Source organism: Heteronotia binoei, chromosome 13 (assembly GCF_032191835.1).
Source record: "Heteronotia binoei isolate CCM8104 ecotype False Entrance Well chromosome 13, APGP_CSIRO_Hbin_v1, whole genome shotgun sequence".
Taxonomy (NCBI): Eukaryota; Metazoa; Chordata; class Lepidosauria; order Squamata; family Gekkonidae; genus Heteronotia; species Heteronotia binoei.
In genome coordinates, this window is record NC_083235.1 from 67,321,748 (window position 1) to 67,348,057 (window position 26,310).

The 26,310-nt window shown below is 45.0% G+C and overlaps 1 protein-coding gene across 1 annotated transcript in view; it reads left to right on the plus strand.

Annotated features, from left to right (window-relative positions):
* NUP85 (nucleoporin 85) overlaps positions 1-26,310 on the plus strand; it is a 47,958-nt gene that overhangs the window by 17,478 nt on the left and 4,170 nt on the right. The window contains exons 6-17 of the mRNA XM_060253480.1: positions 992-1,061; positions 2,246-2,367; positions 3,884-4,018; positions 4,466-4,588; positions 6,117-6,248; positions 7,303-7,409; positions 7,827-7,910; positions 8,808-8,873; positions 10,506-10,657; positions 10,774-10,891; positions 22,528-22,628; positions 23,897-24,048. Coding sequence (XP_060109463.1) covers positions 992-1,061; positions 2,246-2,367; positions 3,884-4,018; positions 4,466-4,588; positions 6,117-6,248; positions 7,303-7,409; positions 7,827-7,910; positions 8,808-8,873; positions 10,506-10,657; positions 10,774-10,891; positions 22,528-22,628; positions 23,897-24,048 — 1,362 coding nt within the window. The remainder of the gene's footprint in view (positions 1-991; positions 1,062-2,245; positions 2,368-3,883; positions 4,019-4,465; positions 4,589-6,116; positions 6,249-7,302; positions 7,410-7,826; positions 7,911-8,807; positions 8,874-10,505; positions 10,658-10,773; positions 10,892-22,527; positions 22,629-23,896; positions 24,049-26,310) is intronic.

Here is a 26,310-nt window from a genome sequence, read left to right on the forward strand (position 1 = left end):
GATGAGGTGCGAGCCCTGCGAGACCTAAATCAGTTTCACAGGGCTTGCAAAACCACCCTCTATCAACTCGCGTTTAAGATGGAACCCGGAAATGACACCTAGCCATCCTATACATATATTGAACAGTGGCACTTTAATTTGTAGCTGTTAATAACCTTAATTGTTTATTTAATTTAATTGAATGTATTTAACTATTTTAATTGTCTTTTATTGTAATGACTGGATTTTAGTGTAATCATGGTGTAAACCATGTCATGTGAGCCGCCCTGAGCCCGCTTTGGCGGGGGAGGGCGGGATATAAGAATAAATCTATTATTATTATTACTATTATTATAAAGTCTTTTAATAAGTTCTGCCAAGCTGCATGCTGCTTCCGTGACTTAAGTTTCAGAATGCTGAGAATTTATCCCAACCTTCATTTAAAAAAAAACAAAACTTAACAGTGGATGTATAAACCTCATGAAGTGGAGATCGTTTTGATATATTGCACTTGAAAACTTTTGAAGTCACTTCTGTGGTATTTGTCCATCTTCTCTTGTTGGCGTGCTAGCCATATACGCAGGCCCACAAACTTTGGCTATCCTTACTTACATCCGGTAATTTGTGTTTACCACCAGTCCTGCTGTCTTGTGACATCATGTTGAGTTTTGGAGGTTCCTGCTGCATTTTAAATGACCAGCCTCTCCAAGCTGGGGTAGCGTGAGGAGTGTCTGTTCCTCTCATGCTCATGTCACCCTCACCAGAGGAGGCAAGGACATCTCCCATGGTAACCACAGTGAGTTGGTTGACCTCAGCTGTATGTTTGCCTTATCCTTTGCTCTGAAGCCTGAATCCAGATCGTGCGTTATAAGGTAGAAGTACAAGCTCTTATTTTAGTAGCATCTTATTTCTGCGCAACAAAACATGTCTGAGCAATGTTCAGTTGTTTGACCTCTGAAGCTGAAAGTATTAAAATGATCATTGACCTTCAGTTGGTGTCTGTGTCTCTTAGGTCTCCATTCTGTCTGCTATGGAGCTGATCTGGAATCTCTGTGAGATCATGTTTATTGAAGCCGCACCAGGTGAAAATTGTGGTATAATGTAGTTAGAAAGGGATACGTTTTTGTTAGCATGTTTCTATTTCAGACCTGCTTACGATGCATTTAGCAGTTTGATATTCCTATAAAAATGGTGCTAGGAAATGTCTTCAAAAGAATAATCTCCATTTGTTGCCACTACCTAGAATGAGGAATACATTGTGCCTCTTATGCTTCAAATTGATCCTGGCTTCTTATTTCCCTTCACTGCTGACCATTCTATTGTACAATGTCTGTGGCTGAAAGGTTGTGGAGGACAGATACAAAAGCAAGTTTCTTTTTAGTATGAGTTTCGTGCAGACTATATGCACCCAGCAAAATAGTCATATGTTTATTAAAGATTTCAGGTTTTCACGGCTGGCAACATCATTAGGGTTTGTAGAATCTTTCGGGCTCAAGCGCCGTGTTCTACTGGAGAAAGTTTTTCTTCCAGAACAACCAGTACATTCCACAGAACAATCAGCACAGTCAACAACCATCTTCCTTATCTTCACAACCCCTTCCAACCCTCCCAGCAATTAACACAGAACAATGGTCACATTCAACAGCCAGTTTCCTTATCACTACCCTTCCAGGAAGCCCCACCAAACAATGGGCACATCCACAAACCAATTGCCTTTCATCACACCCCCTCCAGCCTAGAAATAGCAGCTCTCCAGAAGCCCTGGCCTCACTCAATGCACAGCAGCCAAGAAGGTCAGAGTGCCTGCTCCGGCTGCAACGCCACTGAGGATGTTCTCCGCAGCTGAGAACGAAACGTCTGGAAGGAAAACTTTCTCCAGTAGAACACGGCACTTGAGCCCGAAAGATTCTACAAACCCTAATATGTTTATTTATTACATATGACTGTAAGGGTCATAAGAGGTGCATTCCTGTTCTATATGGGATTATATCTGTGTAGGAAATTAATCCTGTGTATGAAGCAATGGTTAACAAACATGAATTGAAATTAAAGAGTCACGTCCTCCAAGAACAATTGCTGAGGCAGGAGACGCTTGTTCATATCCCATGACTAGATAAAAGGGCAAGGAGACACGGCTTGAAGACCAGGAATTGCTTTAAGGTCTTGGGGGAAGTAGACCCATTATTTGCATCTCTTCTCCCCACCCCCACTTCCCTTTAGTAGTTGTACAGCTGTTTCTCAATGAGAATGTATAACATTTTTCCAGCCGGTCCTCTCCTCCTTCATCTTCTTGACTGGGTCCGTCTTCATGTATGTGATGTGGACAACATGGTCTGTGACGTTTTGAAGAGTGAAAATCCAGCAAAACATGAACACTTTTGGAATGCAGTGAGTGAAGAATTCTTTGTCCAAGGAAGCATATGTAGTTGCTCTCTGATTTTCTTTGTTGAAAATATGAAGTTGGAGCTAGAATAAAGTACTGCTATGAATTATTTTTTCTCAAGAAGTAAGTTTCTTGCAGCTTCTTCCCTGAGGAAGAAAGACTCTGTTGTGTTTGTACAGTCTGTGAATATCTCAACGAGAAATTCAGGTTTACACGCACTCATTCATAGGAAAAAAGTTCGAGAGTTACTGCTCCAGCTTCTAGCTTTGTACAGTATGCTATTGGATAAAGTTGAGAAGGAGAGTGGCAGTTATTTCCCATGTATAGTTATGTATTATTACTCCATTACATTTATTAAGAATTTCGCAAGAATATCAGCATTCAAAATAGCAGTGGAGTCCTCCAGTAGTTGTCTTCTCCATCCGTTTATGTGTTTGTGGGAGGGGTAGCTTGGAGGTGCTCATGATTGAAACAAGACAAACGAACGCAGTGGAAGAACCCAAAGCTTACTAAGCTAGCATTTTCTTCTATTTCATTTATACCACACTTTCCTCCCCAATGCGAATCCAGTTTGGCTTACAACATTCTCCATCTTATCCTTACATCAACCCTGTGAGTTAGGTTAAGCTGAGAGTAAGTTACTGGTCCAGCAGTAGAGAGGAGATTCCCTGGATCCTAGTCTGACTCCCCTGGATCCTAGTCTGACACTCAGGAGGGTCAGCCACTAACCAGTTAAGTTGTGAAACCTTTTGGTTGGTTGTTATGGCACATCATGGGTTTCTTGAGACTTCTGCCTGTTATGGTCCTATATCTGTTCCTGAAATCGTTTACTCATGTCTTGCAGACCTTGGCACTGGTCCCAGATAACTAGAATACCAACTTCTGCTTTGTTTTTTCATCTAACAAAAACATGGACTTCAGCGTTTTAATTATTTCTTTTTGTACTATAGTGGCTGACATACCGCTTCCACAAGCATAACTGTCATTGGATAGGTAGCGTGTGTAGATGCAAGATGTGCAGTGAAGCCACTGTTAACTGTAGTGACGACAGCCGCCCTCGTCAGCTGTGTCTAGTAGTAACATCGTAAGCGGTTTTTTTAGTACACAGGGAGGAGTTGTTTAGATCAGTGCAATTCTGTTTGCCTCATAGGCTAGATTTATTCCCCCCCCCCCAAAAAAATTGTTCTTTACTTTCTAATTTGTTGCCTCAGATCTGTACTATTGTATAATTCAAGTTTATCTTTATCATGCTATCACAGTGCTCCTTAAAAGAAAATAATGCCTTGGATCCCAACCAAGGCTCATAGACCACTGTCCCCTGAAATCCTGTTGTGCGGGGGCGGGGGGGGGGGTTAACTTTAAGATTAATGCTCTAGCTATCTTGGCATAAACTACTGTGTGCCTGATTGCAATAATGTACACAGAGGACCGAGCACTAGTATTAATATGTAGGTCGTTTCTCAGGTTCCACTCCATATTCTGCTACAATCAGCTTTTATTTTCTCCCCCCCCCCACCCCAGATAACTATCTTTGTACTTCAAGGACGAATGGATGAGGCTCGGCAACTGCTGTGTAAGGAAGCGAGTGCCAATCCTGCTTCAGTAAGCATGTGCAAACTTTTGGATGAGCTGATGAAGAAGATGCCTGTGCTCAGTGTATGTAGTTTGTAAAATTCTCTTATTGCTCCGCTTAGTAAGTTCTTGCAATGTTGCGTTCACAAAGGTGGCATTTCTGGGTTTTTTTTCCTGCACTTTTTTTGCTTTGGTAACCATTGCTTGTATATCTCTAATAAACAGCTGTGATATACAGCTTCAGGGAGATTATTTTGGTCTTTGACTGTGAAGTGAACCCCTCATGTATGGCAGAAAGGTTTATTAAAATTCATTATATAAATAGCTACCAAAACATTCATCACCATCCATTGGCCCAGATGTTTCATTTTGGAGCTCCCACCAATTTTTTTAAACAGCGTTGAAATATTTCCGTGTGACAATTTCCCCTCCACCCCATTTCAAGGGAAGTTGTTTGAAACTCTGCACTGATAATCTTAGAGATCCTTCTTGTTACAGGAAAATATTGCAAGCTTATATATTACTTTTCAGCTTGGTAATACGCAAACGTTGACAGAGGTGGAGCTAAAATGGCAGCATTGGCATGACGAATGTCAGCGCTTCCTGCAAGATGGGACATTTGCTTCTAACCCTCACATGGAAACCATCTGCAAGGTGTGTGAGATTTTAGAATGAAAGAACTGTGGGTTGCCAATTCTGAAGCAGATATATTGAGAAGAATTTAAAGGGAGCTGAACTTTTAAAATCTGTTTTCTTTTCTCTTGGTCAGCATTGTATGATTTTGGGGAAGTCTTCAAGTTGTTAAAAAAGAGCCCCATGGCGCAGAGTGGTAGGCTGCAGGACTGCAGTCCAAGCTCTGCTCATGACCTGAGTTTGGTCCCAGTGGAAGCTGAGTTCAGGTAGCCGACTCAAGGTTGACTCAGCCTTCCACCTTTCCGAGGTTGGTAAAATGAGTACCCAGCTTGCTGGGGGTAAAGTGTAGATGACTGGGGAAGGCAATGGCAAACCACCCCATAAAAAGTCTGCTGTGAAAACGTTGTGATGCGATGTCACCCCAGAGTCGGGAACGACTGGTTCTTGCGCAGGGGACTACCTTGACCTTTTCTTAAGCTTGATCTCACCCCTTTCCAAAACAAATACATCCAGTGAAAGGTTTGGGGCTGGGTATTTGAGCAGCATCCTGTTCTGGGATTGGGCTATAAATCAGGTAACTCTGGTTTCTAAAGCTGAATATCCAGGAACAAGTATATTCTCCTGATGGAACAACTTATGGCTGCTTATTAAGAGAGGATCCCTGCTGAAAGGTTGCATTTATAAGACAAATGGGGTTACGTAGTTCACACTTAGATTTTGTGCAACAGCAGGCTCAAGAGGTAGTAGTTCCCTGCGCTGCATTTTGATGTGAATGGTAGTTCATTGTTGCAGGGAACCAAAGTCTTTCCATGCACTAAGACGTCTGCTGTAGGGGAATCTTTCAAGCCTCAGTATCTCGTTGCAGGGAAACTGTCATTTACCTTTTCTATGGTGATCTAGACCACTATGGAGAATCTGGTCTGCAAATGTCATTGGTGCACCTTGATTAGTGTCTGTACCACCACTTGTAGCCCATGCCTTTCTTGTGAACCTTTAAAAAGGACTGGGTTTTGTCCTGACATCTCCCAATATTTCCTGCTGGTGGAGAAAGAAGCATGCCAGGTTCCACCCCTGGCATCTCTGGAACATCCACTTGAGGTTAGGTGTTTTGTCCTGGGAGACAGAGCGTTTTCTGCTAGAGCACTGTAATGCATGTGCTTTGTCTCTTTTCTTAAAAGGGAGAAATCTCAGGGAACACCAGAAAATCTAATACTTCCTACGCTTTATGAACTTCTGTCTTTTCTTTTAAAGTTTTCATGTACATATCATGGGCTGGTGAGGGAAGAAGGATGAGGGGAAGAACATACTGTAAAAAGATTCATCGCAAGTGATGAACAGCATGGCTGTTTCTCCCTCTCTTCCCTGTTTCTCTGGAGAAAGGCTCGTTGCCACCCATTGCAAAGGGACAAGAAAATGCGCTAAGTATTTGATCAGAAGAACTGGGAATAACGTAGTACTAATAGTCCACTTTTTTAGAGACTGAATGAATATTCTTTAGGATCTCTGCTGGGTATTTCTTAAGAAGTTTGTCTCTGTTCCTTATTATCAGATTCTCTTGGGTGATGAAAACACTATCCTAGAGAAGAAGGATCTCATGACTACCTGGTACCATTTTCTGGTCACCCGGTTGTTGTATTGCCATCCTACTGTGAAGCCTATGGAACTCCATCTCTATGCACAGGTGACTTTGGAAAATGCTGCTCTGAAAGAAGAGCTGGTTTTTGTCTTTCTGCCACCCAAGCAGAAGGACATTTGATAATGATGCCTCCTTCTCCGTTTCCAGTGTCTTGCACTCCATGATCATGGGAATGGAAGGGATGATACAATTTTGGAGACAGTGCATGCAAAAGTGCAAACTCTGAGACTGTGCCATCCCTCTCCCCCTGTCATGCAAGCTTTAACAAGCAGCAAACTTCGGGAGGTTTCCAAAACATCATACCAGACACCACCTCCCAAAGTGGGGGCTTTATTTGTGTGTGGTTGAGTGGTAGAGCATCTGGTTAGCATACAGAAGGTATCAGGTTCCACCCCTGGCATCTCCAGTATTTCCTGCTGGTGGAGAAATAAGCATGCCAGGTTCCACCCCTGGCATCTCTGGAATGTCTACTTGAGGTTAGGTGTTCCTCGTGGAATGTACAACCATCACTTAGTGTTGTTGCGTTGCAGTCTCAGCAAAAGTCACAATTTCTGATGGGAAGCTACAGAGTCAGTCTGAAATCCATTTTGTTCAAAGGTAGAGGCTGTAACTAGGTCAATTCAGGGCCAAAATGTACCAGTTTAACATCTAGTTTAAAGGATCAGGTAGTAGGTGATGTGAAACACCTTTGCCTGAGACCCTGGAGAGTTGCTGCCAATCTCAGTAGTGAGTATTGATCTTGATGGACTAATGGTCTGATTCAGTATCTGGCAGCTTCATGCGCCTCAGACCTTTTCATCATGGAGATGTTCTTAACATGGGAAGAGCTGATGCTACAGTGACTTAACTACTGACCGTAAATGGAGAATGCTGCTGGACATGTATTGTAAGTGATCTGCTTCACTTACATTGGCCATATCATAGTATGAGTTTCTGTTTTCTTGAATGTCTTATTGAGGCAATGGAGGGCTATCTCTCTTTTTCATTCCCCTTCTGTTTACTTTCTTTTGTATTCTTGCTGCTGTGTGTCTTTTAGTTTAACTGAGGTGCCAACAAAAGCATTCTCAAAACTGAATATGTCTTATCTCTTTGTTGGTAGTCAAGCCTGGACCAATTTCTTGGGGGTGAGAGTAGCCCGGAGCCCCTGGACATTATCTTGCTGGCAGCCTTTGAGTTTGACTTCCATCAAGTGATTAAAGAATGCAGGTGACTTTACTTGGTGTTTTAGAGTGCTTCATCTATGCTTGTAATCTGCCTCATAATCCAGAATTTCCTGTGTATGTAAAATAATTGCTTATGAATGTAGTAGTAAAAAGATAAAGGTAGTCCCCTGTGCAAGCACCAGCATTTCTGACTCTGGGGTGACGTTGCTTTCGCGTTTTCACGGCAGACTTTTTATGTAGTAGTAGGTCCTAATAAAAATAGGAAATCACGTATTAAAAATAAGTATTATATTGAACGAAATGTGTGCAGAGCTAATGTGTATGACTCTATTAAATGCCATAAGCTTGATACATTGTATAGTGTTGGGTTTGTTTTTATTAAGCTTTAAAAATAAGTTTACATGTAGCGTATCATCCGTTATAACATTATGTTCCCTCCGTTTCACCCTTTTTTGTGTAGCATTGCCCTGAGCAACTGGTGGTTTGTAGCTCACCTGACAGACCTGCTAGATCATTGCAATCTCCTCCAGTCTCACAACCTATAGTGAGTACTTTTTAAGTGGTAAGATAGCCTAATTCGGGGTTCCTGGGTTGACCTTTAAAGCCCTTATATGGCTTGGTGCCAGCATACTTTAAAGTATTGATATTGAGATAAGATATTGGATTTATATCCCGCCCTCCACTCCGAAGAGTCTCAGAGCGGTTCACAATCTCCTTTGCCTTCCTTCCCCACAACAGACACCCTATGAGGTGGGTGGGGCTGAGAGAGCTCTCACAGCAGCTGCCCTTTCAAGGACAGAGCCTCAGAGCAGCCTACAATCTCCTTTCCCTTCCTCCCCCACAACAGACACCCTGTGAGGTGGGTGGGGCTGGAGAGGGCTCTCACAGCAGCTGCCCTTTCAAGGACAACCTCTGCCAGAGCTATGGCTGACCCAAGGCCATGCTAGCAGGTGCAAGTGGAGGAGTGGGGAATCAAACCCGGTTCTCCCAGATAAGAGTCCGCACACTTAACCACTACACCAAACTGGCTCTCTCTAGGATTTCGGTAATTGGGTGCTGAGAAACAGCTTCCTGAGACCCGGGAAGGCTGCTGAATGTATGGTTGCCATCAGCTTAAACAGTCTTACCGCTTAATACATTCATGTGAGTCTGTAGACTGAAATGTAGGCAGTCTCTGGCTGAGCCTTCAAAGCATGGAGCTCTGTTATCCCGTTCCCCCCTGCCAAGTCATGTACCACATGCTGAGAAAAGAGAAAGTTGCAGAAACCATTTTTGTGAAACTAGCTCTGCTCCGGGAGAAAAAGAATATAGTTACTTTAAGTATTTCTTCCGTTTTACAAAACGATGTGATTACACAAATGGCAGCTGTGAATGATTGGTCAGCCTTTGTCCGGCTCTTGGTGAAAATTAGGAATTTACTACATTGTGTTTTTCTTTTCAGTTTTGGTTCCAATATGCGTGAATATCTCCTGTTGGAGTATGCTTCTGGACTCTTCTGCCATCATAGGTAGGATCTTCTTTGTTTCCTTGTGTGGAATGTCATAGAGTTTGTGAGGCCGAAGAAGAAAAGTTACTTCAAAGGAAATTGTAGTTCTTACACATAAGTAATAATTAGATGTGTTAAGAGTCCTTGTAGGATTCTGCATTCAAACTGAAAGATAACTCATATTTCAAGTGTGGAAGGAGGGAGGTCTGGAAATTATTCTAGAAGAGCAGTTATACCAAATGGATTCTAGGTAAGAGAAAGAATCTATTTAAACCCAGAGGTAACCTCACCAGGAGCTTCTGCTGAGTTACTGTTGAGAGGCTTGTAAAATTTCCTTGGGGAGCAAAACATCTTACTAGCCAACACTTTCTGCTTGCTTACTGTGACTGTGCTAAATAGGCAGGCAAAAAGGAGGTAAAGGCAATTTGCTGTCCTCCACCTAACATTTCAAGCAGTTACAGTGACTTAAAAATCCGTGATTTAAAAAAAAATACTTAGGGCATTGCTGAATATATGAAAGCCTAGCTGGGTAGTCTAGAAGGCCAGTTGGTCGAAGAGTAAGGAGTCCAGCTCTTATGGAATAATGGCTGTAAGTCAGTTCAAGCTAGTCATGGCCAAGTTCCACTGAAATGAACAATACGAGTTAATTATGGCTATCCTGAATCTCATAGCTCCAGTGAGATGAAGTCACAAACCTTAAATGTCAAGATTTAAGCACTGACTACAAAAATGTTCGGTGGGTTGTATCCTGCCACTCTGCTCAGTGAAGGGTGGAGCCGTCTTCCAGTGAAGGAGTCTTCCTTTGCGGCAAGGGGTTCAGGGTTTGGATATAAGCCTTTGATAGGGTTTGGAAATAAGCCTAAGTGACTTTAACTGACAGAATAGCGCCAAAAATACCACTGTTATTGTTACTGTTAAATTATGTTAATTATATTAAATGTGAATTAGAATGGTTTTTAAGATAATGCTGATTTTAAAGTTTTTGTATAACTATTGTATGGATATGTTGTTAGCCGCCCTGAGCCTGCCTAGGCGGGGAGGGCGGGATATAAATAAAATTTTATTATTATAGTTAGTGGCCTTCTGACATATCTTTCTGTTTTGTTGTCATGTTTATAATTTCTGTAACCAAAAAGGCTAGAAGTTGTTGAGTACATATTCTCATGAGATTTTTAGAAACTCACGGATTGGGGAGTATTCCCAGACAGGCAAGGACGGAGCAGGATATATGCACATTCATCTGACACTCTTTGCAGGCTTACCTTTGCAGAAGCTGTTCCCAGAAACTTCTTTTTAAACTTCCTTGAGTTGAAAATAGAGGAAAAATCAAGAGATCTGTTGCAAGTTTTTTTGAAAGGATATTCATGTGCTATTTCTGTGTTATTTCTTCTTGTGCCAAATCCCAGAAACTGGGGTTTTATGAGGCTGTTCCGTATAGGAGGCTCTGAAAAGCATTCGTGCACACACAAAATATGTGCCAAGTATGAGCCAATGTGTTGTATTGCTGTAGTTCTACAATAGAACCCTCCTATGCACTATGAAGTCCAATAGCATTGAATCAACGGGCTTAAAGTGGAATAATTCTGCCCAGGATTGCACCATTAGTAACTTCTGACGAACTGTTATTTGATCGTTCTCCTTTCTTCTTTATAGCTTGTGGCAGCTTGCGGTAGACTATTTTGACTACTGTCCGGAGTATGGTAAAGCATACTTGGAGCTTCACATTGAACGGATCCCTTTGGATACAGAACATAAAGCCCTCAAAGTACTGAGAATATGTGAGCAGAGAATGATGACCGATCAAGGTGAATCTTGCTGAGCCACGGTGGTTTTGTTTTTAAATATAGTGGTATATTTGTGCAGCTACCAATCACTGAAGTTGCTTGTTTTTTCCTTTTCCTTTTTGACATCTTTTACAAAGTTCGTAGCGTCTGTAAAATCATGGCCATGAAAGCTGTCCGGAATAACCGCCTAGGCTCAGCACTGTCATGGAGTATTCGAGCAAAGGATGCTGCTTTTGCTACCCTCGTATCAGACAGGTAGGAGTCATACTGGAAAAGAATAGAGCAAGGGTGGCCAACGGTAGCTCCAGATGTTTTTTGCCTACAACTCCCATCAGCCCCAGCCAGCATGGCCAATGGCTGGGGCTGATGGGAGTTGTAAGCAAAAAAACATTTGGAGAGCTACCGTTGGCCACCCCTGGAATCGAGGAAGTCCTCTAAAGGCTTTGGGGATAATCTAGCAGCTGTCAGAGGACAAGAGTCCATTCAAAACCATTCTCTACACCAGTTTGGTGTAGTGGTTAAGTGTGCGGACTCTTATCTGGGAGAACCGAGTTTGATTCCCCGCTCCTCCACTTGCACCTGCTGGAATGGCCTTGGGTCAGCCATAGCTCTGGCAGAGGTTGTCCTTGAAAGGGCGGCTGCTCTGAGAGCCCTCTCCAGCCCCACCCACCTCACAGGGTGTCTGTTGTGGGGGAGGAAGGGAAAGGAGATTGTGAGCCGCTCTGAGACTCTTCGGAGTGGAGGGCGGGATATAAATCCAATATCTTCATCTACCTCACAGGGTGTCTGTTGTGGGGGAGGAAGGGAAAGGAGATTGTGAGCCCCTCTGAGACTCTTCGGAGTGGAGGGCGGGATATAAATCCAATATCTTCTTCTTCTTCATATTGGCTGCATCTTGGTTGGCAGAGAAGGATTGTGCATGGCCATAGTTAGGGCCTCACTGTGCCAGGACTACATGTGGATTGTATAACATTGCTGATGCTTGATGTTGATACGCCTATTCCTATTGGTCTCCTGTGACGCACAAGGCAACTCAGAGGGGAAATCCATCTTGCATTTCAGGAATGTTGCCATTACCTGGTACTATAAGACACTGTCATTTTTTGGGACAGTGCTGCTTCTTCCTCTAAGTAGGATTCACATGCTGAAGTTCTCTAGGATAGCTGTGAAAGAAATGTGCTCCATGGTGAATATGATAGAGAAGAAGCAGGGATTCCAGTCTGCTGAGAATACAACATCTTTGGGAAATCTCTATCCTCGAGCTGTGAACAACATGGTCACTTTATGACCTGGTAGCTGATCATTACAAATACTACAGTGGTGAGGTATACCCATATGGTTACAGCAAGAATCACACTTTATTGCTATAGCCAAAGGCATTGGTAAAAATCAAGGACTTTTCATCCAGACAAGCTAAACTCTTTAATAAATTATAGAAATTGTGTGTGTGTGTGTGTGGTAGCTGCCCATATCAGTCATAGGTATCATTTACATTGAAAAACTGTTTTATGTGGGCAGCCATGTTGGTCTGAAGTGGTACAACAAAGTTTTAATTCAATGGCACCTTTAAGGTCAACAAAGTTTTATTCAAGGTCACCTTGAATACAACTACTTTGGTCTTAAAGCTGCCACTGAATCCAAACTTTGTTCTGTTTAAAAACAGTGTTTTTAGACCTCTGTTTCCCAATATACCTTGCTCAGACTTTCTCGAATGAATTGTAATAAGATACACTTCAATCTTTATCAGACAGGAGATAAACAGTTATATCTTGCAATGACCAGTCATTAACCAAATAGATCTGAGAGGGACGCTAGTTAAGTTTTTGTGGGGTTTTTTGCATTTTCTTACTTTATTAAAGGAAGAATTTAAAAATTAACAACTCCAACGAAATCTTTTACACTATACAAATTTAATATCATATAAACATTATATCTTCATGTTTTCTTCATCTTCTTCCTTCATTCTTCTCTCAAAGATTAACTAGTGAGTTTTATAAATCTTATTATTTAATCTTAGCTCATTATATTAGTTTTACATTATATATTTCAAATCAAGTTTGAGCCAAGTTATTCTACAAATAATATAATATAGCCCAGCCCTGGGAGACCATAAACATTAAGGACTGGAGGAGAACAAAACTCCACCTTCCATGGGCTGATTATACCTTGGGGGAACATGCCCAGACACTTACAACAACCCCACCACTCTCTAATATCAGAGAGTTATGCTTCCGTTATAAATTGTACCCAAAACCTAATTTATTAAAAGGAGTCAACACTCTCCTCAAAATCTCCATCATCTTCAGAAGTGCATACAAAATTTGCTTTAACTGGAGTAGGAGGAGAGCGCTCCTTCCTCTTGTTTACTCTCCATGCAGTGGGAGGGAGGGATTTAAAGCAGCCAGCAATAATTCACCAGAGGCAGAGTGCTGGGCAGTATAATAAGTTGAGCCTTGTTGCACACAAAGTTTGCCCATTTGGAGCCAACGATATCTTATTCCTAAGTCCCACAGTTTAGCTGTCATGCCTTTAAGATCTCTTCTGATCTTTAAGAACTCAGGAGGGAGATGAGGATACACCTAGATCTTTAACCCCTGATAGTCCAAACCGCCTCTCTCTCTGCAAGAATCCTGCGTCGTGTTCGAAAATCCTTGAATTCTGCCAATTAATTTCTGGTATATGATAATGAAGTGGATTCCTCACATACTTTGCCAATGTGATAAGCTCACTGCAGGAGGGGTGCAATTCCAGCTTCAAGACCCAGTGTAGCTGCAAGCCAGTTTGCCAAAAGTATAGTCAGCTCTGTTCCAGCCTCGGAGTTTGCTGTGAACCCTCTGAACTTTAGGCACAACTCACGGCTTCGATAGTCCAAAGTAAGAATACGTTGCCTTGCTTAAGTTATCTGAAGTTGTCTCAGATATTTTTTTCTTGAGCTCAGTGACTTTCTGAAAAGCTGTCTCTGCTTTTTGGCATGCCTGTTTATGAAGCTCTTCTAATTCAACCAGGCGTTGGGTCACTGGTTGTAGCATTTCTGTCATTTCTCAGTTCTTGCCTCTGTTTGGTTAGTGCCTGCATTAAAAAATTTGCAGTGAGAGGAGTCTCTTCAGCGTTGACTCACCCCTCCCCTGTGTTGTGGAGGAGGTGGATGGTATGTCTGGAGCCGGGAAAAGGTCTGTTAAACGCTGCATTTTTTCTTCTTTGTTTTTGCCTTTCTTTCTCCCCTTCGGAGCCATCTTTTAAACTTTAAATTTTGATGTTATAGGGGATAAAAAATATTTATTTTTTAAGCAGGCTGAGTAAGAGCTCGGCAATGGCTTCCAACCCGGAAATGGGTCAAAGCCACTCCCCTAGTTAAATTTGTTTTTTTTAAAAAAATTTAAAAAATATAAATGGATTGTAGATAGAAATCTCATAGAAAAGTTATTTTTAAAAAATATCTGGGGATACCTTTTAATGAACAACTTAGTTGGAGAACTCACTCAGAGGCAATTAAACTTACAGCTTCACAAACTATTCACCAGATCTTGAGATGTTTCTGTTCAAAATGTGAACAGCTAGTAGAGCCCACATTTCATTTATGTGGAGAAAGCAGTTGTTCAGATGTGTTAATCATTCCCCAGATCCCAAATCTGTAATATTGCCCTATTAGAGTATCTGCAAAACAGTTTCTTCAAAAAGGTTTTATCAGTATTTCTTGGAACTTGAGAGCAGAGACAGGACTCTCCTCTCTTGAAATGACAAATGAAAGGATGATTCAGTACTGACACTGATTAGAAGATATTGTGGATTCTATGTTACCAACAAAATTTTGGTATGCACAACTTGTGTGGAAGGCTAAACCCAGATTTTTTAAGATAAAATGAGGCATTATTCAATCAGTCTTCATAAAGCAGATTTATAAATTTAATGTAAGATTTGATAGATAAGTAAGGAATAATCTTATAATTTAACTCTCTGTAGTTAACTCTGCCCCATGGCGTGGAGTGGTAAAGCTGCAGTACTGCAGTCTTAAGTTCTGTTCACGACCTGATTTTGATCCTGGCAGAAGCTGGGTTCAGGTAGCCGGCTCGAGGTTGACTCAGCCTTCCATCCTTCCGAGGTCGGTCAAATGAGTACCCAGCTTTCTGGGGGTGGGTGGGAAGTGTAGATGACTGGGGAACGCAATGGCAAACCACCCCATAAAAAGTCTGCCGTCAAAATGTTGTGAAAGCAACATCACCCCAGAGTGGGAAACAACTGGTGCTTGCACCGGGGACTACCTTTAGTTAATTTATACAGTCTAGTGTTAAGAAACTGGAAATGTGTTGAGGCTGTAATTTGTCTGAAATGAAACAGTAAAGCGAGAATACTGTTACGTTGCGCCACATTTATAAGCTTGAGAAAACTGTTAACAAAAGCACAGAGCAAGGAACTTGAAAAGCTTTTCAAAAAGTTAATTTGCTGCCGCTGCACGAGGGGGTTTGTCCCAAAGATAAAGTTGCTGCTGTATAATTCTATCAGAGGTGTTTATGCCCTTGCCTTGTCGGTTTTCATGACCACCATTCTTTCATTCTGGTGGGCTCGTCCTGTTACTTCGTTGCATATTTCTGAAGTGGATTCTAGCCCAGAAAGGCTTATGCTTCAGTACTTTTTAAGGTGCTGCAAGACTCCTTTTTATCTTTTAATTGATAAAATCCCTCTGTATGTCACACACCCCTCAGAATAGCAGAAGAAGGGCAGCATTTCTAGCTCAGTAATTCCCAAACTGTGCTGCTGCTGCACGAGACCTGCTAGTGTACCACAAGGGGAAGGACGGTGGCTCAGTGGTAGAGCATCTGCTTGGGAAGCAGAAGGTCCCAGGTTCAATCCCCGGCATCTCCAAAAAAGGGTCCAGGCAAGTAGGTGTGAAAAACCTCAGCTTGAGACCCTGGAGAGCCGCTGCCAGTCTGAGAAGACAATACTGACTTTGATGGACCCAGGGTCTGATTCAGTATAAGGCAGCTTCATATGCAGGAGGGACGGTGGCTCAGTAGTAGAGCATCTGCTTAGGAAGCTGAAGGTCCCAGGTTCAATCCCCGACATCTCCAAAAAAGGGTCCAGGCAAATAGGTGTGAAAAACCTCAGCTTGAGACCCTGGAGAGCCGCTGCCAGTCTGAGAAGACAATACTGACTTTGATGGACCGAGGGTCTGATTCAGTAGAAGGCAGCTTCATATGTTCATATGTTCAAATACATTACTTATATAATCCTGTGGGCCTAAAGTTCCCACCCCTAGAAGATGCTGCTGGTTGCTTCTTTGCAAGAGCTACTTCTCTGGACTTGCTTCCGTCCAAATTTTGTACTTTTTTCACAATCGTAAAAGGAAATAGTTTGGGGCGTATCTTTAATTTTCATTCAGGCAGTTAAAAGTTTGGGAAACAAGCCCTGACCTGGAGAGCCCAGACAAGCCCAACCTTGTCAGGTCTTGGAAGCTAAGCAGCGTTGACTGTGGTTAGGACTTGGATGGGAGACCTTGAAATACCAGGCGGTGGGAGAACGGGCAGGCTTTATTCAGCCACCTCACTGAATATCCTCCATGACCCCAGTAGGTGTCAGTCACCAGAGGTTGCCATGACTTCCAGGTACACACGCTCACGCAAATGTGCACATTTTTAAAAATGCCCCCCCCTCCCAAAAAAAGTTTGGAAAACACAGATCTTCTTCGTGGTCTCTGTGCAGTCCCACACATGGGTTTTCCCGTCAGGACGAACCCTACCTCGGAGATTTTAAAAGCTAGCCTAGGCGTTATTTTTGGCGCGCACTCCCTTCCGTCCTGGGGAGCAGGCATCCACTGCGCATGCCTGGAACGGGAGGGAGGCGCCCCACCCAGCCAGTTTCTTTCCAACCGTCGCCCGGGATAGTCTTACCTCGTTGCGCTCCTCTTTTACCTCAGATCCTAGCCTTCGCTTCTTCGTCGTTTCCTCTCTTTTATTCCATTTTCCTCTTTATATTCTTATACTCTTCATTACTCTTCAAAAAAAAAAAAAAAAAAAAGAAAAAAATATCTTTCCTGCTTTTTACCTCAGACCTCCCTTCCCCTACCCCCCCTCCCCCCCCGGGCGTATGGAAGGAAGGGATAGTAGAATAACCTTCAAAAGGTGTTCGCGTTGTAGGGCAAAAATCCCTACATCGGACGGACATTCACTTTGTTTATTTTGCCTGGGAGAAGCTCATAAAGTAGACGCCTGTGCGCATTGCCGTCAATTCGGCAAACAGGCGCGGAAAAACAGGGCCGCTAGACTGAGAAGTCATCTTATGGAGTCTGTGCTTCACCCTGAAATGTCGCAATCCTCTACTACAAGTAAGTCGCCTCCCCTTCTGTCTCCCCAAGGGGACGGCGCAAGGTCGGCAGCTTCAGTGGCCACTGTTCCCAGCAAGCATAAGCCCGGCGATGCCGCGAAAACCGGCGACGGCGCGAAGACGTCACAACAAACGGTCGCGCCTATTAAATTGAAAACTGGGAAGCACACCAAGAAACACAAGCACTCCGAGCCGAAGGGCCCGAAGGATTCGAGAAAACCTACCGACCCGAAAGAATCGAAAAAATCTACCGACCCGAAGGACTCGAAAAAACCTACCGCTCCGAACAAACCTTCGGAACAACACGAGTCTGACATACGTTGTGACCCGTCCACACCCGGATCCGATACCCAGGAAGCGGCCACTCCGCTTACGGACTCACCGCATCAGCAGACGGAGGAAGTTATCCCGGTTCCGTCCCGATCCCCTTCTTTGCAAGGATCCATACCAGACCCTTCGCTGGAGAAGGTCCGAGACCCGCTGCAGTGGACTCAACAACACATCAACCCCAGATCGTTCCGCGATATGTCGAATCCCATCCAATATAGACACGATGCTCATCGCTACTTTGATACTCACCGATTCCCAGCCAGATCTCCGAGCATCGAGAGACATCGGTACCATCATACACGTTTCCCGGAGAGATCCCCTAGCAGGGGGAGGGACCGCTATCGCTACAACCCGAGATCTCGGTCTCCATCCATGTCCCCGAGAAGACGCTACTACACCTCGAGGTCTCCATCAATGGATTCCCATCAATGCTGCGGTTACCACCACGCTCGGTACCGTGCAGATCACCACAGGAACCAATCCAAGGAAGCAACTCCCGTCCAACGGAGTAAGCAGCCAACGAAACAGCCATCTCCGACTCCTTCCACTTCGACCTCTAAACCTAAGAACGCGAGTCCAACCAGACCGGACCCGCAAGCACCCGAACCTGACAACTCCGATGTCGAATCCGACGCGTCATCGGACTCGATGCAATCAATGTCCTCTCCTGGATCCCCAGCTTCAGATATTGCAAAGCCTGCAGATTTGTCACCATCCGACGGAGCCAAAACATATCTGGACTTGGTTGCAAACATGGCTTCTGCTCTTAATGTAAAGCTGACATCGGACGCGCCCAAGGTCACGGATGTAGTTCACGATTTAGTCCATTCGGACCTACCTGCCGGTTCCTTTCTGCCAATGCTTCCGGTGCATCTAGATGCCATTAAAGAAGCCTGGGACAAGCCGGCATCTATTCCTCCCACGTCAAAGCGCATCGAATCCCTATACAAGATCCAAGCTACGGAGTCGAAGTTTCTTTTCAGTCACCCGGCTCCGAACTCGATGATAGTCCACTCTTCCTCCAAATCGAAGCAGACTCGTCATCCTGTACCCCCGGAGAAGGAGGGCAGGAAATTGGACACACTGGGAAGGAAGATGTATTCCATCTCCACAGCAAACGCTAAAATCAACAATTATTTGGCATATTTTGCTGCTTACTCCCACAATCTCTCCTCCCAACTGGGCACGCTTGTCTCGGCTCTACCAGAACCTGCTCAAAAACAGGCATGCACATTATTACAGGAGCTCAATAGAGTCTCCAAACAACAGATAAATACCATTCGTCACTCCGTGGGATGCACCTCCAAGGCGATGGCTGCCTCCATTGCCTTGAGAAGGCACGCCTGGCTTCGCTCCTCTTCCCTACAACCCGACATTAAATTCAAAATCGAAGATCTCCCTTTCGACGGCCAAGGCCTTTTTAATGCCACGACAGACGACATACTCACCACAGTCGACGACAGCCGCAAACGGGCAAAAAGACTTGGTGTGACCCAACAGCAACAGCAGGGCTACAAAGCCAGACCATGGAAGCCAATGCCATTCAAACGCTCCAGGTCCCCTCGACAATCGGAATACTGGAAGCGTAAGGCTCCACCGTCTAAGCAGCCTTTCAACCAGCGGCAGCAAAGACCACAACAACCTAAAAAGACTGCAACTGCATCCAAGCAGTCTCTTTGACTCTCCACCTCTGCCACCTCACAACACTTCCAGACTCCTACCGTTCTACGAGAACTGGAAGTTAATTACCACAGACAAATGGGTCCTGAATATCATTTTAAGAGGTTATTCAATAGAGTTTCATTCTCCCCCTGCAAGACACCACTTTGTTACAACCCCTCCATCCCCTCCCCTCCAAGAAGAGATCATCACTCTTATGGCCAAGGCGGCCATAGAACCTGTCCCAGATCAGTACCATCGGACAGGCTTCTACTCCCGGTACTTTCTAGTCCCCAAGAGGGATGGAGGTCAGCGCCCGATTTTGGACCTCAGGGCTCTCAACAAGTTCATCCACCACAGAAAATTCAGGATGGTCACCCTCCAATCCATCTTGCCCCTAATCCCTCAAAATGCTTGGATGGCGCTGGTAGACTTACAGGATGCCTATTTTCACCTAACAATCCATCAAGGCCACAGAAAGTTCCTGAGATTTGCCGTGGGAAACAGACATTATCAGTTTCGAGCGCTTCCGTTCGGACTCTCCACAGCACCCAGGACTTTTACAAAGTGTATGGCGGTGGTCGCTGCATACCTCAGACAGCGCGGAATTGCAACTTACCCATACATAGACGATTGGCTCCTTGTGGGGCCTTCAAGGCCACAACTGGAAAAAGACATTGCTATAACCCTTGCACTCTTAGCAGACCTGGGTCTCCAAGTCAACCAGCAAAAATCGAATTTAATCCCCTCACAGGACATTCAATTCATAGGGGCTCGCCTCTGCACCACGGACCACAGGGCGTACCTCCCAACAGACAGAATAGCCTCTATTCACACTCTAGCCACAGAAATCATGCAACAGCCAAAACAGACAGCTTTCACCATTCAACGCATGTTAGGACTCATGGCAGCGACAACGGCGGTTCTACCACATGCAAGACTCCGTATGAGGCCCCTACAAATCTGGTTTGTTCGTGCATATCGTCCCCAACGCCAATCTCAACAAACCCTCCTAACTGTCCCAAACAACATCCTTCCCTCTCTGGGATGGTGGACAGTTCGAAATCATTTGCTGACAGGCATGCCATTCTTAAGACCAAGCCCGTCAGCGGTAGTCACAACAGATGCATCAAGGTGGGGCTGGGGAGCCCATCTAAACACCCTCTCAGTCCAGGGGCAATGGACGCCATACGAACAGTCGCTCCATATCAACTGCCTGGAGCTCTTAGCCGTCCACAGAGCTCTGAAATCATTCCTGCCAACTCTTCACGGCCGTCACGTTCAAATAGCGTCCGACAACGTGGCGACTGTGTTCTATATAAACAGGCAAGGAGGGACTGCATCTACCCGTCTTTGCAAGCGAGCAATGCACCTCTGGCACTGGAGTATCGCGCATCAGATCCATCTCACTGCAGTACATCTCCCCGGTGCCCAGAACACACAAGCGGACACATTGAGCAGGTACCTCATCAACGACCACGAGTGGTCACTCCACAGGCAATACCTTCTACCAGTGTTCCAGAAATTCGGAACACCATCAATAGATGTGTTTGCTGCACCAGACAATGCACAATGTGCTCTCTTTTTTATGAGAGGTCCGCCCTCACCACAATCTGCAGGGGATGCCTTCATTCAGAGATGGACAGGTCCATTACATTTCCTCTTCCCACCGTTTCCACTGATAACACGATCAATACAGAAAATTCAACTGGACAATACAAATTGTATTCTAATCACACCGTGGTGGCCTCGCCAACCATGGTTCACAACGCTCCTTTTCCTATCGGACAATACTTACCATCACTTCCCCCGGGCCAAGAATCTCCTCTCGCAACAGAACGGCAGGGTTCTTCATCACGACCCGGACAGACTCCGCTTGACAGCTTGGAGGATACTTTCTCAGAATTCCCTGAGGGAGTGAGAAACGTCCTATTAAATGCACGAAAACCATCAACGAGAAAGTCATATTCCATGAAATGGAAAAGATTTTCCATCTACGCAACCAAGCATAACTTTAAACCTTTGTCTGCCTCTATGCCTCAAATCTTGGCCTATACATTGTCATTATCTGAAAAGGGGCTAACTCATTCGTCTTTAAAGGTGCACCTGGCAGCAATCTCAGCTTTTCACCCTCACATACAAGGACGGTCTGTATTCTCACACCCCGCTGCGAAATCCTTCTTGAAAGGAATTTTACACCTGCATCCACCATCACGACAACTGTACCCCAGTTGGAGTTTATCTCTAGTATTAAGCCAGCTAATGAAACCACCTTTTGAACCCATGGCTTCAATCCCTTTGCATCTCCTCTCGTGGAAAACGGCGCTGCTAGTCGCACTTACCTCCGCTAAAAGAGCCAGCGATATTTGTGCGTTTAGAGCAGACACGCCTTACACCATTTTTCATCACGATAGGGTAGTGTTACGACCAGATCCTACCTTCTTGCCTAAGGTAGTATCCACGTTTCACCTCCACAGGGTCACAACTCTACCCGCTTTCTTTCAACGTCCTACGGATAAGGGCCAAGAAGCCCTACACTGCCTAGATGTTAGACGGGCACTCGCCTATTACGTAGATAGAACAGCATCATTCAGGAAGGACTCCAGACTCTTTGTGGCCTATGGACGGCACAATAAAGGACAAAAGATATCTCCTCAGAGACTTTCGAAATGGTTGGTTGCTGCTATAAAGCTGTGTTACAGACTAGCAAAGCAGCCGGTTCCAACTACACTACGAGCTCACTCTACAAGAGCTTTGTCAACATCATCTGCCTTAGCCAGAGGGGTCTCCATGGAAGACGTCTGCGCTGCCGCCGCCTGGTCTTCCACCTCGACCTTTGCTATGCACTACGCTCTGGACGTTCGTGCTAGGCAAGATGCCTCCTTTGGACAGGCAGTACTCCGCTCTATCTTCGACTAAGATACGATCTGGATCCGGTAAGTACCAACTTACCTTGGAGTCCAATACTTGCTTGACTGATTTGCACTAACATTGCATTAATTTTTCTCTCCTACTCTAGTGCCAGCACCCACCACCGTGCAGTTCAGCTTATCAGTCACCCATGTGTGGGACTGCACAGAGACCACGAAGAAGATAAACAGGTTACTCACCTGTAATTGATGATCTTCGAGTGGTCATCTGTGCAGTCACACACGCCCGCCCAACCATCCCCGCTGCTGGCCACTGGTACTCTGCAACCGCTCATCTACTATATCGGCGGCGGGGAAAGAAACTGGCTGGGTGGGGCGCCTCCCTCCCGTTCCAGGCATGCGCAGTGGATGCCTGCTCCCCAGGACGGAAGGGAGTGCGCGCCAAAAATAACGCCTAGGCTAGCTTTTAAAATCTCCGAGGTAGGGTTCGTCCTGACGGGAAAACCCATGTGTGTGACTGCACAGATGACCACTCGAAGATCATCAATTACAGGTGAGTAACCTGTTTTTCTAGGTGCAAAAAGGGTATTTCCTTTCACAATAGCTTTTCCGTCAATAGGATGCTTTCTTTGAGGGGTTGGCTTGACTGGAATAAAGTAGCAGTGTGTATGTATTGACTGTCTGGAGTGCTAATCTGGTTTTCCTGTCCCATAGGTTTCTGAAGGATTATTGCGAGAGGGGCACATTCTCAGATTTGGACCTCATTGACAACTTGGGCTCAGCCATGCTGCTTAGTGATCGACTGACATTTCTTGGTGAGAGCCCACCCATAAGCCCAATGCCAGCATAAGATAATATCAGTACTTGCAAAACACTTAATGCAGCACATCTTGATTTGTGTTTGTAAGCTTGATTTGTGTTTGTATTGGATTTATATCCCGCCCTCCACTCCGAAGAGTCTCAGAGCAACTCACAATCTCCTTTCCCTTCCTCCCCCACAACAGACACCCTGTGAGGTGGGTGGGGCTGAGAGGACTCTCACAGCAGCTGCCCTTTCAAGAACAGAGCCTCAGAGCGGCCTACAATCTCCTTTCCCTTCCTCCCCCACAACAGACACCCTGTGAGGTGGGTGGGGCTGAGAGGACTCTCACAGCAGCTGCCCTTTCAAGAACAGGGCCTCAGAGCGGCCTACAATCTCCTTTCCCTTCCTCCCCCACAACAGACACCCTGTGAGGTGGGTGGGGCTGAGAGGACTCTCACAGCAGCTGCCCTTTCAAGGACAGGGCCTCAGAGCAGCCTACAATCTCCTTTCCCTTCCTCCCCCACAACAGACACCCTGTGAGGTGGGTGGGGCTGAGAGGACTCTCACAGCAGCTGCCCTTTCAAGGTCAGAGCCTCAGAGCGGCCTACAATCTCCTTTCCCTTCCTCCCCCACAACAGACACCCTGTGAGGTGGGTGGGGCTGAGAGGACTCTCACAGCAGCTGCCCTTTCAAGGACAGAGCCTCAGAGCGGCCTACAATCTCCTTTCCCTTCCTCCCCCACAACAGACACCCTGTGAGATAGGTGGGGCTGAGAGGGCTCTCACAGCAGCTGCCCTTTCAAGGACAGAGCCTCAGAGCGGCCTACAATCTCCTTTCCTTTCCTCCCCCACAACAGATACCCTTTTGAGAAGGTGGGTGGGGCTTGACTAGGGTGGAGGGAGACATAAAAGGAGGCTCTGAAGAGTCCGAGGAGGAAATGAATAGCTACAGAGTGCCTAGCTTTTGACAGTCAGCACTCACACTGGGAGGAGAACTGGGGTGAATCTAGCCCCTTCATTTCTGAGGCCACAGGAGCATCCTGACAGAGCAGCTGCAACAGAGTTTATGCGGCACTCAGCAGTACTGAGTTTATGCGGCACGAAGTTTCAGCTACAGCTGCCATAAAAGGTGATCCTGCTGTTCCAGTATTTGCATCAGTTCTGTGTTAAATCCAGTCTACTTGATGTTGGCTCACGCTTGGATAGCTCCAAAGGTTCCAGTATTACAAGAGATGATGTTTATGTGTCAGGAAACGGAGACTGATTTGGCATTTGGGTACAGGGAAATATCGGGAATTCCATCGGATGTATGGAGAAAAGCAGTTTTTGCCAGCAGCCAAACTACTATTGAAATTGATGACAGCTCGTATCGCTCCGTCCTCCTTCTGGATGACCCTGTTGACTGATGCTCTCCCACTCTTGGAGCAGAAAGAGGCAAGTGTGGTATTCCTGAACAGTGGATGACCTGTCAGTGGTATTCATCCAAGAAAACGCTTGGGGCTCTTTAGCTTGGAGAAACGTCGACTGAGAGGTGACATGATAAGAGGTTTACAAGATAATGCATGGGATGGAGAAAGTAGAGAAAGAAGTACTTTTCTCCCTTTCTCACAATACAAGAACTTGTGGGCATTCGATGAAATTGCTGAGCAGACAGGTTAAAACAAATAAAAGGAAGTACTTCTTCACCCAAAGGGTGATTAACATGTGGAATTCACTGCCACAGGAGGTGGTGGCGGCCACAAGCATGGCCACCTTCAAGAGGGGGTTAGATAAAAATATGGAGCAGAGGTCCATCAGTGGCTATTAGCCACAGTGTGTGTGTGTGTGTGTATATATATATATATATATATTTGGCTGCTGTGTGACACAGAATGTTGGACTGGATGGGCCATTGGCCTGATCTAACGTGGCTTCTCTTATGTTCTTATCTCTCTGGGACAACTGATACTGAGCAGGAAAGTCTGTAGACCCAAATAACATTTTAGACTGGAGAATTCAGACCTAAAGGTTTGTCTGTGTTATTCAGAAGAGATGGAGAATACGAACCTCCTCTGGTGGGACCAGAAGAACATAACGGTAGCCATGTTGGATAAGACCAGTAGTCATTCATTGTTTCTAACGGTGGCCAGCCAGATGCTACATGGAAGCCACAGACAGGGCCTGCAGAACAGCCTGCTGACTACTAGCCCTCTGAACCAACTATTAGGGTTAGTAGTCAATGATAGACCCGTTCATAAATTTGTCAAATCCTCCTTTTAAATTTATCTAACGCACTGGTCATCACCACATCTTATGGCAGTGGGTCCACAGGTTAACTAACGGGTGTGAAATGTTTTGTCTGTCTGAATCTATTGATGACAAATTTCATAGAGCGACTCCAAGTTCTAATATTATATGTAGGGATGGGCACAAACCAACTGGAAGTACCTGGGCCAAGGGAGGCCAGACTAAAAATAACCAGAGAACAGGCCTTCTCTATAAAAGCACCCCAATGGTGGAACCAGCTGCCGGAAGAGGTGCGGGCCCTACGGGACCTTAGCCAATTCCGTAGGGCGTGCAAAACCGCCCTCTTCCGGCTAGCCTTTCAAGATGGAGCCTGAAATAAACATCACGGCATCACTAATACTAATAACTGAGATAACAGCGAGTAGAGATTATTTTGGACTGTTTTTAGATTGTTTTAGACTATGTAAAATTTAATAGTAAATTGTAAATTTTATTAAATTGTATAACTGTTTTATTGTTTGATATGGCTTTGCCCTGCCTGTAAGCGGCCCTGAGCCTGCCTTGGCAGGGAGGGCGGGGTATAAATAAAATTTTATTATTATTAACTAACAAGCCTTTGTACGTGTTGAACTTTGGGCAGTCCGTGGTTCGCTCAGCGCAGCCTGGCCACAAACTTTTAAGGCAGTTCATGGGAGAGAAAAGAACGGGTTTAAACCTGATTTCTCCTCCCCATGAAAACCGCCAAAACAACTGAGCAGTGGAAGCCGGCTGATTCTGGTTGGTCAGCTGTTAGGTTGGGAACAGGTGAGCTATGGGGGGCAGCCTGCTCCCTTGGCTCAGCTGTTTTGAGCTCTAAACAGCTGAACCATCTCCTGTAACTCAGCTGTTTAAAGGGGCTTTCTTGGGCAGTCGGTCACTAAGGCTCACTACCCAAGAAATCCCTTTAAATAGTTGAGATGTGTGGAGCAAATTGCTCATTGTGGCTCAGCTGTTTAAAGGGGTTTTCTTGGGTTCAGTTCCAAGCCATTTAAACCTCTGCTTCCTGCTGTCCATGGCTTTCCAGTGATTTAAATGGCTTTCTGCTCCTGGCAAAAAGCAGTGGGGAGCAGAAAGCAGGGGTCACAACCCCATATGAACCAGTTCCGTTTGTGAACCAACCTCTGAGTTTGTATAGGTTTGTGGTTCGGTTCCCAGTTCAACCAAGAATCAAATCGCAAAAATGTGGTTTGTGCCCATCCTTAATAATGTGATAAAGGGGTTTTTTTGGTCCACTTTCTCTACACTATGCCTAATTTTGCAGATGTGTCATGTCACCCTCATTCATCTTTTTTCTAAGCTTACAAAAAACACAACCCTGGCTGCTTTAGTCTTGCCTTACTGTATAGGGCAGTTGCTCAAACCCTGGTTCTGATTGTCCTTTTCAACACTATTGTTTTCGAGACGGTCACTTTATCCCACAGGAGGCTGCCC